At 41.4% G+C, this 17,726-nt stretch overlaps 1 protein-coding gene across 1 annotated transcript in view; it reads right to left on the reverse strand.

Annotated features, from left to right (window-relative positions):
• SEL1L (SEL1L adaptor subunit of ERAD E3 ubiquitin ligase) overlaps positions 1–17,726 on the reverse strand; it is a 579,007-nt gene that overhangs the window by 378,461 nt on the left and 182,820 nt on the right. Inside the window, exon 4 of the mRNA XM_044074620.1 lies at positions 16,739–16,906. Within this exon, the coding sequence (XP_043930555.1) occupies positions 16,739–16,906 (168 nt within the window). The remainder of the gene's footprint in view (positions 1–16,738; positions 16,907–17,726) is intronic.

Below are 17,726 nucleotides of genomic sequence, written 5' to 3' on the forward strand. Positions count from 1 at the left end.
GCATATCCCGGGGAGCTCCAACGCGACTGCAGACAAACTTGAGCAGAGGCATCCTCATGCCCCATGAGTGGTCCCTCAACCCCGAGGTGGGGTCTGTAATCTTCAGCCACTGGGGCCAGCCTTGCTGCAATCTTTTTGCTTCCCCATTAAACACCAAGTGCAGCCCTACTTCCCCCGGAGGGGGAGTCACCCAGGGATTCTCTGAGCCACGACTGGCCCACGGGAATAATCTACGCCTATCCTCCCATTCCTCTGATCCCACAATTTCTAAAGAAAGCTCTTCGGTTGGGATGCAGGATGATCCTCACAGCCCCATTCTGGCCTCAACAAGTTTGGTTCCCCTTTCTTTGACCTCACCTAGTATTCCTGTCATGGATTCTAGACCCTCTACCAGATCTGATCACTCATCCCCAAGGATTGAGTCACCTGAACCTGTCCACTTTCAAGCTGACAGCTTGGTTTCTCCACTTCAGCTAGTCGCCAGGCAGGCTAATCTCTCCTCTCCTGTTCGAGACATCATTCTGGCCTCTCACAAACCATCCACCAGAAGACTATATCAAAATAAATGGAAAAGGTTCTCCATTTGGTCAAAGGATAACATGCTAGACCCATATTCAGCTCTAGTTACTGCAGTGCTTCAATATTTGGCTAGGTTTTTTGATAATGGAGCTTCTGCTTCTACAGTACGTGTACATCTAGTGGCAATTTCCAACTTCCACAATGGTACAGACGGCACCCCTCTTATTTCGTTATGTCTTTGCAAGGCTTTCCTCAAAGGGACAGCTCATCTTAGGACTCCTCTAAGACAGTCCATAGTACCATGGAACCTTACATTAGTCCTCCAGTCCTTGACTAAAAAGCCCTTTGAGCCTGCAGCTAAGTGTGACCTAAAGTTTTTGTCTTGGAAATCTTTGTTCCTGGTAGCCATTACCTCTGCCAGAAGAGTTTCAGAACTGCAGGCATTGTGTACCAAAAGGCCTTATCTGGTCTTTCAGAAAGACAAGAGTGTCACTTTGAACGAATCCATCTTTTCTTCCCAAAGTTGTTTCTGAATTCTCCATTAACCAGTCCATTGATCTACCAGTGTTCTTCCCGAATTTTGCCAATAGAGGAGAGTATTGCCTTCACATCTTAGATGTACATAGACAATTAAGGTTTTACCTAGACAGGACCAAACCTATCTGTAAATCTGAACAGCTTTTCATCTCCTTTTTGAGACCCAAAATGGGGGCAGCTGTTTCCAAGGTTACATTATCAAAATGGCTAAAGGACTGCATACATGTCACCTATTCCCTCCATAATGAATCCATGCCAAAAGTTAATGCTCCACCAGCTCTATGGCAACTTTTATAGCATTCCATACCAGGGCATCCATGGATGACATCTGCGCAGCAGTTACTTGGGCTAAGCCTCATACCTTTATCAATCATTACAAATTGGACCTGGTCTCCAGGGGGAGAGCTGCCTTCGGCTCAATGGTACTCAGGAATGTTCTTCCATAAGGGCTGGCCAGGGACATCAAGGTAACTTGGGATTCTGTCCCATCAGTGATGAATGGAAAGAAGATTAACAACATCAGATAAAGAAGTTATGTCTTACCATAACGTTCCATCTGTGTTGTTCATCTTCTTTCATTCATCACTTCCCACCCTCCTTCCCCCTCCAAAGGCTCCTGGGGGATGCTTTGGGTCTAGTGGTCCACTAGGGTACTTGCGTAGAAGTGGCTTCGGCTTTACTTCTTTTCTTAGCAAACTTGATCTGAGGTAACAGGGAGGAGGGCATTTTGGGTAGAGACTTAGCTCGAGAGATTTTTTTGGCTGGCGCGAGCTTGGTAACAGGCCGACTTGGTTCCGAACACATCAGTGATGAATGAAAGAAGACGATCAACACAGCTGTAACGTTATGGTAAGCCATAACTTTTTTGTGGATTTGCAGGAGGTCCAGAGTGAGGTCTAGCAATGCCTAGTATGCCAGGCATAGATCTCCTCCCAAAAGCCTGTAGAAGACAGAATACAGGGATAGGGCCTTGATGTAGTCTGCATAGATCTTTTACTTACGCCCTGTAGTCTTTTAGAGAGGAACCTCTGTGGACGTCCCAATTGTTGGATAAGCCTGGTTAGGTACATACCAAAAGGGGCATTATACTCAATGACAGCTCTGATGAATGCCGAATACAGTGGAACAATGACTTCCTTGGACTTAAGACACCATACCTTTGTTTATAGGTTGCGCAATATAGAATTATTTCCTCACCTGTGTAGACACATGATGGTCAAGGGCTAGATTACTGTGTGTCCCCAAGTCCCTGACTACTGAGTCAACTCTAAGGGGTGTGTTGTCAATATGACCGTTACCAGGGATGGATGACTTCCCAAAGAATACTATTACGCATTTCTTGGCATTTAGTTTTAGTCCATGGCTCTGACACCAATTATTTGTGGCAGTCCCTCCTGGAGAACATTTGTGTCAGTGTGAGATTCAATGACTGCTCCCAATTTCCACTCATCTGCAAATGTAGTCAGCCAGAGACCACTAAAATTGGCCTTAACTTCTGAGAAGTAAATGCCAAAAAGGAGCGGTTCAAGGACTGATCCCAGAGGGACTCCACTTGTGACCAACCTCTTTATTGAAGTGGACTGCCCAATTCTAACTTCTTGGGTCCTATCTGTGAGCCAGCTGACTGTCCACCTGGTGACATATGGGTTTGTACTTAACATCTTGACCTCGTCAACAATGCTCCAGTGGGGTATTGTGTCAAATGCCTTAGCCAGGCCTAGGTAGGCAGTGTGAACAATTTTGCCTTCATCCATTGGTTTGGTGACCTTCTCAAAGAAGTCCACCATGTTGAGTTGGCATATCTGCCCTTGACGAAACCAAACTGGGTTGGGTCCAGTATCTGGAGGTTTACCATATCTCTACTGATCATCTCCATGATAATTCTTTCCATGGCTTTACATACAAGACTAGTGATACTTATGGGTCTGTAGTTGGCCCACCTTTGTGCAGAGGGATGACTGTTGCCTTTCTCCATTCATGAGGCACGAAACCTGTTTGGAGGCTACAGTTAAACAGTAATACCAGAGGCCCTGATAGGTCATGTTTCATGCTATTTAGAAGGCATTCTGGGATATTGTCTGGGCCCACTGATGCAATGTTCTTGGTCTGAGAGAGAGCATTAAGGACTTGTTCCCTAGTGATAGTACAGGAAGTTTTATTTTATATATCCTAAGGGAAGGTTAAGGGGGAGAGAGGGGTAAAATTGGAGCTGAATTTATCAGCCAGGAGGTTTGCTATGTCTTCTGGCTCAGTACAGGCGGCTCCATTTACAATGAGCTCTGCACACTATTGTGTATTGCCTTTAAGGTTGTGGACATACATAGCTAAAGAATGCTTTGCGTTCTTGGCCTGGGAGGCCAAACGTACCTCAAATTTGGCTTTGGTAGACTATTTGTCCTCTGAGTTGTTTGTTTAGTTTGACGAGACTGTTTTTATCCTGCTGGCTGCTACACCTCCTAAATTTTGCCATGATTTTCTTTCTCCTGTTATACAGCCTATTGATTTTATGATTCCACCAGGGGGGGCTTGTTTTTGAGTTAGTTCTGTACTTCTTCCTGGTAGGTACAGCTGCCTCTATGCAGCTTTTAACATGCCTGTACAGGATTTCTGTGAACAGTTCTGCACAGGCAGCAGTGTTCTCAGGGTTTATCGGGGCTTGAAATTTTGCCATGTTCTCACTTAATAGCAGGAGGTCAGCCTTAGAATAGTTCTTGAATGTTGCAATTCAATGGAATTACAGTTACAATGGAAAGGCACTTATTTTACACAAGGGATCAAAACCCTGGTGAAACCTTTGAAGCATATATGGTGCTGTGAGAAAGATCTTGCTTCGTGACAGTGATTTAACTTTGAACAAGGCCACAGAGATTTGTCAGATGTACAAGCTCACAGAAAAGCACACATATATACTTAAAATTGAGAACAGCTCTAGAAGGCACAGTGACAAAGCTCATGTTGGCAGTATGCAGCACGTGGTTAAAAGAAACAGGCCCAAGCACATGGCAGCAATTGTAGCCCCTGAAGCACCCATTGGTAAACCCCAGAACTTTCCAGAAAGTTCTTGAATTAGCACAAGAGTGAGTCAGCAAACAGGCGTAAGGGTGAGGGTGCGTGCTTATCCAGTTTCACTGCCAACTGTCTAAGTGTGGTGGAAATCATGAATCTACAAGGGATTGGTCAGCAATGCCACAAATGTAATAAATGGAATTATTTCAAAAGGTTTTGTACATCAAAAGGCCCACATTCTTTCATTAAAAGTGAACATTTTAAGAAATGACTTGATCGATTAGAGAGCTGCAACCCTATTCTTTATGTTGATGGTGTGTCAGGGCTTCAGGAAACAGTCAATGCAGTAGAATTAAAGGCAAAGAATAAAGTATTTTATACTGTTCGAAAAATGGAAAACCCATAGAACTTAAAGCTGACAGGTTCCAAGTGCAATGCTATGTCAGCAGAAACATTTGCTAGAGAGTGTCTCATGGTGAAAGGCTTGATTTGGTAAAGAGTGCGAAGCTTGTTGCTTATGGTGGAGAAGAAATTCAGACTGAAGGCTCAGTAGTGCTTTGATGCGACTCTGTTGGAAGATGTTATGACTTATTTTATGTGGTCAAGAGGCACGTCCATTCATTATCAGGGCTCAGAGAAAGTTTGAAATTGAGCCTTTCATTTAATAAGGAAGTCCACCAAGTTAGCTTGCAAGACCACTACTCTAATTTTGCGCTGTATATTTTTTCTACCTATGCTCATCTTTTCGAAGACAAACTAGGGAAGCTTCCAGTTGTGTACTCCATGAAGTTAGACTCAGATGTCAGTCCAGTTATCAGGCCAGCTTGAAAAGTTCCAATAGCCATGCCGGACAGAGTCAAAGCAGAGTTAGATAAAATGGTGTGACAAGGTATGATTTGTCAAGTTGATGTTCCAACTGAATGGGTATCTTCCATGGTGGTAGCTCAAAAGAAAGGCTTAGAGGACCATCAGAATATGTATTGATCCATGAGATTTGAACAAAGCACTAAAAAGATCTCATCATCCAATGCGCACAGTCAAACAACTCGCAGCACTGATGTTAAATGCCACTGTTTCTGTCTTAGATGCAGAGAATTCATTTTGGCAAATTCAGCTTGACAAAAAAATCTTCATTGCTAACTACGTTCAGTACTCCATTTGGAAGGTACAGATTTCTGAGAATGCCCTTTGGGATAAATTCTGCAAGTGAAGTCTTTCAACATGCAATGGGGCAACATTTTACGGGTATCCTTGTGATATTACAGTAGACGACATACTAGTAGGAGGTAACAGTGAAACTGAGCATGACAGAAACCTCAGAAATGGTCTGGAAAGAGGATGTTAAGTGAACCTTAAGTTCAATCCACAGAAATACAACAGATTACATATGTTGGTCATTTATTTACTAGTTCAGGCCTACGACCAGACCCTTTCAAACAAACAGCCATTCTTGAGATGCTAGCTCCAGACAACAATGTTTAAGCCTTGTAACATTTTCTTAACATTGTTAACCATCTAGGCACGTTCATTCCAGACTTGAGCCAACTTTCAGCACTGCTCAGACAGCTTACACATAAAGATGTATCCTGGTCTTGGTTAGAGCAACATCAAAGAGCATCTAGATGTCCTGAAACAGCGAATTGCCAGTCCACCAACTCTCAGTTACTATGGATGTTCACAAGCCAGTTACTCTTTCATGTGATCGTTCAAAATTTGGTCTTGGTGCAGTCATTCTACAAGAGGATCAACCTGTTGCCTATGCATCGAGAACACTTACCCAAACTGAACAGCAGTATGCCCAGATCGAGAAAAAGGTTTTGGCAATTGTGTTTGCATGTTCAAAGTTCCATGATTATGTTTATGGTAGAGCTATCCAGATCGAAATAGACGACCAACTTCTAGTCCCTATCTTGAGAAAGCCTATGCATTCAGCTCCAGCCAGATTGCAATGCATGATGCTGACATCGCAAAAGTATAACTTTACTCTTGTCTACAAGAAAGGCAAACTTCTTTACCTTGCTGATACATTATCCAGAAATACCACAGAAACAGCACGAGAAAGAGAATCTTGATTTTGAAGTCATGGAAGTACAACATTTTTCTTTCAAGCATCTTGAGCCGAGAGATCATACAGCCAGAGATCCAGTTTTACAAAGGGTCAACCACTTTATCAATCAAGGATGGCTGTCAAAACAATCCAGTTTACCTCAAGAAGTGCAACGTTACTTTCCATACAGAGATGAGATTTTGTCCAACAGTGGTATCACTATGAAAGGTCCAAAAGTAATTGTTCCAAAGTCCTTGCAACAAGAGTACATTACTATCTTGCATCGTGGTCACCCAGGAACCGACTCTACCAAGTGAAGGGTGAGAGGACTAGTATTTTGGATTTCTATGTCACAAAATATTGAGACAGCACTTTCATCTTGTTCGGTGTGTAATAATACAAAGCCACATCAACAGAAGGAACCACTTCAGCTAAACCAGATTCCTAAACTACCTTGGATGACAGGAGCCACCGACATTTTCGAGTGGAATGGTCAACATTGGAATGGCCAATATTATTTGGGTTTAGTAGACTTTTACACCAATTGGTTCAAGACTGACCTACTTCCCAACCTAGCATCCAGTACTGTCACTACCAACATGAAGGGTCATTCTGCAGTCCATGGTAGTAGTCCGCACAAAGTAATTTCTGACAATGGCACGCAGTTTACAAGCCAACAGTTCAAAAGATTTGTCAGAGAATGGGACTTTACTCATGTCATGAGTTGCCTTGAGAATCTGCAGTCAAATGGTTTAGCAGAATGTGCAGTTCAAAGTGCAAAACAGTTACTAGTGAAGTCAAAACGAGATAATAGTGATGTTTTCCTGAATCTCAGAAATATTCCTCATGATAAACATCTTGGTTCATCTGCCCAGAGACTTCTGTCGAGACAAACCAGAACCACATTACCAATCAGTAGACAATTGTAGGTTCCATGTGTCAAGAACAAGAGGTCTGAAAACCAATCTGTAGAAGAAGTGCTTAACCCAGAAGACCTACTATGATAAGACCAGAAAATGCTCAAGCCATTACGAGAAGAAATGGTAAGGATGCAAACGTCCAGAGGTTATGATCCGATTGGGGTCATGAAGAATATTTGCCAGAGCCAAGATCGTACATTGTGGAATCACAAGGAGCAGAGTTTAGCCAGAATCAAAAACATTTGATACCAGTGTCCAAGCCTACACCACAGCACATAGCCTGTGAGAAAGACTCTATCTCAGGGTAAGTTGTCCAGTGTTCCAGTTCCAGAGGACGTTCCAGAGAATATTACCATTCCTGTGATGAATCCAGAAGATCCTGATGCGAACTGTTCACAGAAGCTGTCCCTGTAGATAAATTCAGTTCAGAATGTTATGTTACAAGATCCAGTTATATCTCCAGACCATGTAATAGATACTCAGCAGCTTGGTCATGAACACTGTGTTCGTTTCTGATGTCTATAATAATGCATGTCTAACTCCAATGTTATTTCTACTAAGGGCAATCTTTTTAAGAGGGAGGAGGTAGATCTGTGTGTGTGTGTGTGTGTGTGTGTGTGTGTGTGTGTGTGTGTGTGTGTGTGTGTGTGTGTGTGTGTGTGTACCTTTAAGAAGCTAACTAAGGCTTGTACAAGTGTGTAAATACTGAGCACGTGCACGCCTGACTGCCATTTTGTAGTCAGCTGTTGAGATGTAAGCATGTATGCATGCAAGGTCCGTTAATCAGTGTGTTTACACTTTATGATGCTGCTATTCATCCATGTGTTTCTATGTAATAAAGCATCTAAACAAACTACCCCGCTTGCTTATCATCTATGTTAGAGACAGACGAGTGACAATACCCAAACCTGTATTTTTAGTCAGCTCAGATCGACCTAACAGTTTGGGACACTGAAGCTTCAGAAGCTGGCCAGCTGTTACACTGTATGCAGGATATAACCCATATAGCTACGGCTACTCCAGCAGTGATCAATCTGATGAACACATGCTGTGCCATCCTCATTACCTATAAAATGGAGTCCAAGGCTAACTTCTTGGGGGATTCTCATTAAAGAAGGTTACAATTTATGGTGGACCAACGGAAGACACGGACCTGCAGATCATTATCTTGTAAATGAGAGATACCAATGTAGCCACTAAAATATCATTCAGAAAAGCATTCTTAACTAAAGCATGGGAGGCGGCCATGGCCCTAACAGAGTGGGCCCTGGGCTTAATTATTAAGGCTGCATTGTGATTATCAAAACAAAATCTAATGCAGTCTGAAATTCATTTTGAAAGAGTTCGCTCTGACATTAAATCCCAAAATGTTAGCTAAATACGATACAAATAGCACAGAGTACACATTGCTTTAGTTCTCACCACATAAAACTTGAGCTGCCCATGGACTTCATTCTAGTGCAACACATTATTATTTATTCTTGGCCTAACTTGGAAAAAATAACAAATTAAGTCACCTGATTGCAAACACAGGTATAAGGAATGGTTTTGCTATCATGGACACACTACTATCGAACACTAGACATGGACAATGAACAGATAACGCCTGTAGAGCAGAGATTTGAATTGTAGTAGTAAAGCTACCAGAAGGAATACCTTCCAAGAACTAAATATGAGATTATTAGGAGCAGTGGGCTCAAAAGTTATCAAGCGTAACAGCACAAAGTATAATTCTGAAAGAGGAATCCAATCTTTAACAGATAGGCAAAGAGGAAAGGTGCTTCTGAGGAAAGTTTTGCAGATTTCTGAAGATGATAGAGACAAGGAGCTGAAATTTAGAAATGGGTGAGAGATGTACCTAAAGAGAAGAGTAACTCGGACCAGAGTCAAAAAAATGATATAAGTATTTTAAAATTGGTGAAACCAGAGCAGTGAAAGAATCTAAAACCTTCAGCTACCCCAAACAGAAAAGCAAGTCCATTTATTTTAAGCTTTCCTTGTACTGACTTCCCTGAGCAGAAGTAACTATTCAACCATTTCTAGGTACAAAGGGTTCATAACTGTAGACCACCCTTCCTGGGTACAAAGGGTTCATGACTATAGACCACCATTTCTAGGTAGAAAGGGTTCATAACTGTAGACCACTCTTCATGTGTACAAAGGGTTCATGACTATAGACCACCCTTTCGGGGTACAAAGGGTTCATGACTATCATCAGAATGGAAAAGCCAAGCAGTTAAGCACAGGGAGTGAAGGTCTGGGTAGATTTTGCTAGACAGATGCAGTTATAGCCTCCTGGTTGGTCTCAGGTGGAGGGGCTTGTCTAGATGGTATGGCTACAGTAGGGGAAAGAACACTTGACAGTGCTAAAATTAAGGTATCACAAGGACATCACATCTGTCTTATGCAAGTTGTCTTTCTTCAGCAATCAATAAAAGGGAAATGGGGGGGTATTAAAGAAACTCCAAGGCCACATCTGGACCCATGCATCTCTGGAATGTCTTCCCAAGGATGGAAAAAGGGAAAAAAGTGAATGCATTTGGAAATGGGATGACTGGGGATGTAAAAAGGTTCCAGTATGATGCACCATTTGTGAGACATCAGCAGGTTTGTCCAGAGATACAATTTGTAATGAGATCGCAAATGTTTGCAAAGGCTCACTCTACCACACTCTCATAGTCTTCCAGCAAAGGGGATGGGTACAAGGTCTTCCTCGTTTGTTCAAGCACCACACCACAGCCACGTTTATCACAGTGGATGGCAACAACACCTAGAGAGAGAGGGGAGAAATCTATATCTATGTCTCTTGGATGCTTTGGTCCTGACAATGCCCTCCCAACCCTAAAATAGAAGCATCAGTGCTGGCCACCACAGTTGGGGTAGGGGGCTTGGAAGGGTCTGTCCAAACATATACTGGATTTGGAGCTCCACCATCTGAGGTGATCCTTGCGCTTTCTGAAAATCTTAATGAAGAAAAAGTCCAAAGGACTGATTACACTGTAGTCTAACTAATACTCTCTTATAAAAGTGTGTATGCGAAGGGAAACAAAAAGAACCTGTGGAAACAACCTAATCTTCTCTGGTCTGGAGTAACTTATTGGATAGCTCTTTTTTGCAAAAGGTTACGTCCTTTTCTTCCTACCTGTTTTTGACAGGGTAAGATGTCTGGCAAGGGAATACAGTGGCTGGGGAGGAGTGTGAAAGGAGAAAGCGTAACTCTATACATTACTGTTTGTTATCAATTTGTCCTGCATGATGGTCAGTCAAGCTTGCAAGTGGAGGGCAAGACAACTCCCCACCTGCCTACACAGTAGGAAAGTCAGGTAAGATCTTAGGGGTTTTGTTGTCCCCAAAGGGAGGATTATAGCTCCCTAGCTGTTGCAAATTAGTCCTAACTCTGGGCATTTATCCCTTCTGAAAGTTACCCTAACTCTGGGCATTCAAACCTTCTGAAAGTTATCTTAACTCTGGGCATTCAACCTTTATGAAAGTTATCCTAACTCCAGGCATTCAACCCTTCTGAAAGTTATCCTAACTCCAGGCATTCAACCCTTCTGAAAGTTATCCTAACTCCAGGCATTCAACTCTTCTGAAAGTTATCCTAACTTCGGGCATTCAACCATTCTGAAAGTTATCCTAACTCTGGGCATTCAACCATTCTGAAAGTTATCATGGTATTTTTGATTCCTTTGAGACCTTTGATTTTGCTGCTGGTGGTCACACCGAACCCAGAGTTAATACAGGGTCCATTATGTTATAAAAAGAGGTGATACAAGGTCCTAATTTTCGTACCAAGAGCCAAAATGCATCTTTCCTTTCCAAGTTCTTAATGATTGGGTACATCTTAAACACTTGGTTTGGAAAGTGTGGAGTCATAACAGGGGATTTATAAAAGTTGACTTTGCATCTTTAGTAAAATTTGTCAAAGGCAACCAGGTGGGAGTTTTTTTGCACCACCAGTGTCCACTTCAGAGTCAGGCCCTCAACCAAGTTGAACACTTCCCCCATTCTAAAGTTGGAAATGGGTAACCCAGCTACCATCTGTGACTGGGATCTCTGTTTTAGCTGTTCACCTGACAAACTGTCAGGTGACTAATTCACCTTGTAAACTAGTGCCCCTGTAATTTAATCAATATCAGAAAAACAGTACATTGTGCTCAAAAAGAAAAAAAGAAGATGAAAACCTTCCTCAGCCTGTTCATGATTCTAGATTCATTAGCAAAGGAAGCAAACAGCAAGGCTCTACAGACAAATGCAGCTGCACCAGAAGGGGGGGGGGGGGTTTGTCAAACAATACCAGTCTTTGGGAGGCCGAAGAATCTTTCTCTGATCACCTTAGGACAACTGCCACTATATCAGGGTTACCCGGTGCTGTCTTCATTCACCAGTTTCTCCACTGCATCTGCTGGAGAAAAAAACAAGGAACATTTTGTAAGTTCTGGAATGCTTACCTACAGTGTCTTCAGCAAAGCAGGTACCAGAGTATCATCATTTGAAAAACTCCTCCAAACTTGGGCCATGTGGGGTGTGTCTGAGTGCTCTTCAACATCAATACCTGGGGCATGAGATTCTGCAACACAGTGGATGTGCTTTCTCTTGCAAGCAATTCCTACCATGCATCTGAAATGATGGTTCCAGAGATGATGGTTCCCTATTAAATCGGTGAACACTTAAAATAGCGGACGCTGTTTAATCAAACCTTTTTATTCGAAACAGCAAAATCCCAAATGCATGGAACAGCGATTTTTTTTCCCCAGGGAAAAAAAAACACTGGGCCATTTTCGGGACTTTGCCATTTCCCCCACTGTGGTGCGATCTCAGAGTTGGCATATTTAAGTAGGAGGTGAGTGGGGGGCACAGTTCCCCACATCTGGGGGTGTGATGGGCAAAGCCCCCACTTTATTTTGTGTTTTTTTTTTTTTTTTTTTTAATGAAGCAGTGATTTTTCTCCCTGGGAAAAAAAAAAATCTGTGTTCCATGTGTTCGGCATTTTGCCATTTCGATATTTTAGGGTTGATTATACAGCATTCACTCTTTTAAGCGTTCACTGTTATAATAGAGACTAGAGATGATGAGGTAACCCAAATAGATACATGCATCTTACTGTCTTAACAAGCTGGACAACTGCAGGCTCAGACAGACATCTGTAAACTTGGTCAAGGTCGATGCCATGGAAACAGGTGCCAAGGATAAGGATGGCGAATGTAGAACCATCTGCAATGGTGGTGTCTATGTCTGTGTCAATGCAGCACTCTAGGTATAGGGCACTGTCCACAAACTGATAAAAACCCACCTCCTGCAAGTTGGCATCAACAGACTTGGCACAAAACCTGATCCTTAATGACTGACCTCCACAATCAGGACCAACAAACTTATAGACCTAAGGCCCAATATGGAGATCTTCACTTCAGAGGTCTGAAGGCCAACCCCATCATGAATAGTACCACTGCTGACAACACCTGCATCGAGCTAAACCCCACAAATCTGACCACCGACATCATGGTAAATATCAGTAACACCATGAGAACAACTTCAGAGATCATGGTAAACATCAGTAACACCATGAGAACAACTTCAGATAAAGGCCAACAGAGCTCTCAATGTCAAGGGCTGTTGGCTTGAGATAAAGTTCACAATCAATGCTAAAATGTCTCCTGATGTCAACCCATGCATATCTTCGTCCTTAGGACCAGTACTAGGATCAAAGGAACTAGTAGAGATGGATATTGCAGAAACAGGCAAGGCTAAAGTCAGGCCTCTATCCACCCTAAAAATCGGGGGGATGGAGGCAGCTGACATCTTCTGTTGGGCTCTGATGGCGAGTGATGGAAAAAATCTCAAGTTTGCTGAAAGTAGTGAATAAAGTCCATAACGGAAGACCCCTCCTCATTCATTAACTACATTAGGCATGGAAATGTAATATGCTTGCTAAGACACCGCTCAATATAAAGTCCATAATGGGAGACCCCTTCTCATTCACTAACTACATTAGGCTTGGAAATGTAATATGCTTGCTAAGACACCGCTCAATATAAAGTCCATAATGGGAGACCCCTTCTCATTCACTAACTACATTAGGCTTGGAAATGTAATATGCTTGCTAAGACACCGCTCAATAACAACAGCTTTATCAGAAGCATTATTATAATCAACTTCAGGCTTTCAGGATAAGGACCTGGAGAGATTTGCCTGTAATTTGCAGCCTTACATTTTTGCTTCATGTTACACCAAGGAGACCGAGACGGAAGTTTTATAAAAGGTTTTAGATTTTCAGAGTTAATTCTGAAGAAGTCTTTGGAACCAAACGTCACCAGGGACATACTTGAGCATTTTTCTTATTTAAACAAAATTAACTTATTTCTTCTGTTCCTCATAGTTGTGTGTGAAATCTTTTGCAAGTATCACACAGAATGAATACATGCTTCTCATAAACAGTACAAATGAAGATGGTGTTTACCTGTGTCAATATTTTATTTTATTAATTAATTTAATTTTAAAAGTTTTTACTCCTACTGTCTTGGCAACTAATAGGACCCTGATGATAATCGGCTTATTTGTTCCCCTTCACTGGGATGATGGCTGACTGTAAGAGGGCATCTTTCAGACACAAATCAGTGGCCATTTGCATTTTTATCATTTTCTCCAAGTCCCAACATATGCACACTCATCTATGTGCCAGGAAGAGGCATGCACCCACAGAAGATGTTAACTAACTTTCCCAAAGAGCACTCCCTACAAGTGGCCCTATCCTTCTCCTCACAGAATAAGTGATGGTCTGTCAGGTCCTCACCACAGAGATTCCACCAAGTGCATGCAACCCCCCATTCCAGCCAGGAGAGGTAAGTGAGCTACACCTCTCCACTCCTCCCTCTCCTTTACCCGCTTCCTCCTGTGCCAGACTGCTACCTGATCCCCCATTGTCTGGGTTGCAGTAAGAACTCTCTGTCCCACTAAGCCATGCACTGTAGTAGTATTTTATTGACATATATGCATACACTTTCTAAAAGCCTTGCTATTCGTTATAATTAACACTTATCAAACAAAACGTTCAAAAATGGAACAAAAAGCAAAGTACCAGCACACAAAATGTTCTCACAGCAACCATAAAACACTAACTGTAAAGATGAGCTAGTGAAAATATCTAAAAGCCTGGACAAGGAAGGAAAACTGCCTTGTTGGAAATAAAACTAAAAGAGCTAAAGGGCAACTATCTGACCCAAGCCACAAATTTGAAGATGGAAAAGGCATACAGTAGCAATAATGAACATGAAAGGATAAAAGAATAAAAAAATTACCGCAAACATAAGCCTGGGAAGATTTCCCCAAAGTAGCAGCCTTACAGAGCAGCTAAAAAAATCTGGAGGTCAAGGTATTCATGTGAAGCACTATGGATAAAGAGGGGACTGGAGGTCAAGGTATTCATGTGAAGCACTATGGGTAAAAGGGGACTGGAGGTCAAGGTATTCATGTGAAGCACTATGGGTAAAAGGGGACTGGAGGTCAAGGTATTCATGTGAAGCACTATGCGTAAAGAGGGGACTGGAAGTCAAGGTATTCATGTGAAGCACTTTGGGTAAAAGGGGACTGAAAGTGTCAAAAGATTAGCTTCTTAATACTTGAACAGCATCAATTGTGCAGTTAACATGGATGAACCTCCTCATACCAGATCTAGAGATTCTTTCAGTGATATCGCAGTTACCAATATTGATGAGGAATGCAAAGTAATTTCCGAAGTGTAGTGACAGTGATGGCTTTGACCATGAAGGCAAGCAGCTAAATAAGCAGCTCTCTTACAGGCCTGACAAAGGCATAAGAAGGTACCCATAATACACCACACTGGGAAGAACTTCTGCACTAGTAGTTATGATGCAATGCTTGAGGGAGGAAAGGTTTTACTTGATGTAATCTTCCAGTTTCCGGTCTGATTTTGTAATAAGGTCTGAGACGTTTATCAAATTTAATCTTGTATCCCAGCAGCTCTGTGTAGTGTGCTATCAGAGGCAGATCTGTGAACAGAGACAGTTAATGAAGGATTTTAAGCTTAATCAGTTTTGGGCAAGTCACAGTGACAGGTCTGATTATACCTGGAAGAAAACAGTATACATTTGGTTTTATTATTAAGGTGGAGATATAACATTAAGATAGAGCTGTTAAGATTGAAAGCTGCTGTGCAGTTTAGTGCCTATAGGAGAAGGAGTAGAATCAGACAGGAAGACAGTACAGACATCAGTATGAACTGTAACTTACCGAAACAGATGGCCATACCACTAATGAATATTGTGACCAGAAACACATCAAGGACAAAGCTTTGGAGGTTGGACGATGACCTTGTTCCATCTCACTCTTCTCAATGTGCAAGATAAGCAAACCATTTAACACCACGAAAGTTGACAACATAAAAATCTTTATTTCTCATATTCTTGGGAAAGTATACACATTTATAATGCATATGGTTAAAGTAGAATATTACAAGAAACTGACCCATAAGAAGCGCCACAACCATCCCTTTTACAAGGGAACAGTTGCAGTGAAGACAGATGCTCACGAACTGTGGATAGAATCTCTTGAAGAAGTTTCCAAATGAAGGGAGAACTTCTCTAAAAGCCAGGACCAGATGGCTAGTCTAAACAGCCCTGCTACATTCTCTAGATATTAAAAGACCCCTGAAAAAAAACAGATATGCTGTTTCAAGTATAAAATAATTCTAAGAAGTGGACAAGTTGTATTTAGGAAAACATCTTGACAACAAGTTAACATTTACTGTTGATGTAAACTGTTTATGGCATACATAGTTTTACACACACATACATTATATACATATATATATATATATATATATATATATATATATATATATATACACACACACACACACACACGTGTGTGTGTGTGAGTGTGTGTGTGTGTGCGCGTATGCATGAGTGTATTTATGACTTCAAAACTGGGAGTGTTACATATGTGGTACACACCTTAAATTACCAGTGAGCTAAACACAATGATTTACATGCTATGCGGTACAATGAAGCTCCAGAGAATTCAACTGAAGAAGTAAACTGGTCCTTGGACCCTTTCCACTCAAATCCCAGCAATTAGGTAAAATATAAACAATACAAATTCTAGTGCAAACAAATAGAGCAGCATTAGATTTTACACAGAACTATGCAAACACTACAACAATCGAGTGAAACAGTTACTTGATCAAAAGAATGCCTCTGGGATTATCTGACAATTATTCCTAATTTAAAAGATACTCCTACAACAATCTTGAAAGTAATAGCATGTTTAAGCTGCATGAGGAGAACCAGCTTGGCCAATGAAGAACATAATAAGTTGTCATTTTTCAACAACCTTGTAAAAAAATTTCAAAACTGAAATAAAAGTAGACATGCTATGAGAGAAAAAATACTGTCTTGGTGTGTTATTTATTAAATCTCCTGCCTCAATCACTAAATTTTACAAGGTCCTCAAAATAATTTGGCTGGGATACCCAAAAACGTTTCATTTACAAAAAAAAAACTGCAGAGTTCGTAAACAAGCTTCATGTGCAAAGAACAGCACAATTTGTAAAAATGTTTCAAGTACAAAAAAATGCACAGTTCATAAACATGTTTCATGTACAAAAACTGCACAGTTTGTTAATGTGTTTCATGTAGAATAAACTACACACAACTTATTCAGTAAATACAGTGAGTGGTGCATCTCTACTCACTTTCACAGAAACCCCATTTTTGGTCTTTCTGGTAGTCGTAGGTCGTGGCACACCAAAGCCGACCATCTAACCTGCCATCAGTGGTACATTCCATATACTCCTTTTCCATGAATAAAAATGGAAACACACAGGCCTGACCAGCGGAGTTACCTCCAACTGCAATAATAGCTGTGGAAAAGAAAGACAGAAACAGTCAGGCATATCACAAAAAACAAATTACTTATTTTTTAGCTAAAATATTAAGAGATGCACAGCTGATGACATACACTTGCTTGCTTTATACAGCAGATTTAGTCACTGCAAGCTAATCTCTTCAGACCACCTGGTTGCTACATCCTTAGACCCTCCTCGTTGGTGCACCATTTGATGCTCTAGAATCAGTAAAGTCATGTTGCCACTTTCCACCACAGCTACAGTTGTTACCAGGGATGTAAAATGTACACCCCACATAAAACTATGCTTTTTATGTGAGCCCCATGTTGTTCTATATACACAAATACACCTACCATTAACCACAGTCTTTTACAAGAACGAAAATGAAATAGTGCAAGGCAGGACATGTTCTTATAAGAATACAAACACAAAATCTTTCATTGATACAAGTTAAAGAATACTGTAGCTGTGTGTCTGGTTGTAGGTATTAGGTGTCTGTAAGCTTCCAGAGCTTGGATCCCACAAATCCCTAGGAATAGCCAAAAAGGTTGAATCAGGTCTGCTGCACCCAGCCCCAAGCTCCCCCAAGATTCCTAGCCCTTAAGCTATGACACACGCTGACAAAGGAGATTGCCAGGTAACTACGTGATGGCAACTGAGTAATCTACTAGGTGCAACTTCAGCCATGGCCTGACAAATGTAACCCTCAAAGTACACTAAACAGAATACCAAGAATAATTCCATACATGCAGTGACTGTTAAGAGATTAGTGTTAACAAAAATGCATAACATGGGTCAGTAACTAAGGTGGAACATATATAAGAAACTTCAAAAA

This window comes from Protopterus annectens, chromosome 6.part0 (assembly GCF_019279795.1).
Source record: "Protopterus annectens isolate FY-2018-M chromosome 6.part0, PAN1.0, whole genome shotgun sequence".
In the NCBI taxonomy this organism is placed as follows: Eukaryota; Metazoa; Chordata; order Ceratodontiformes; family Protopteridae; genus Protopterus; species Protopterus annectens.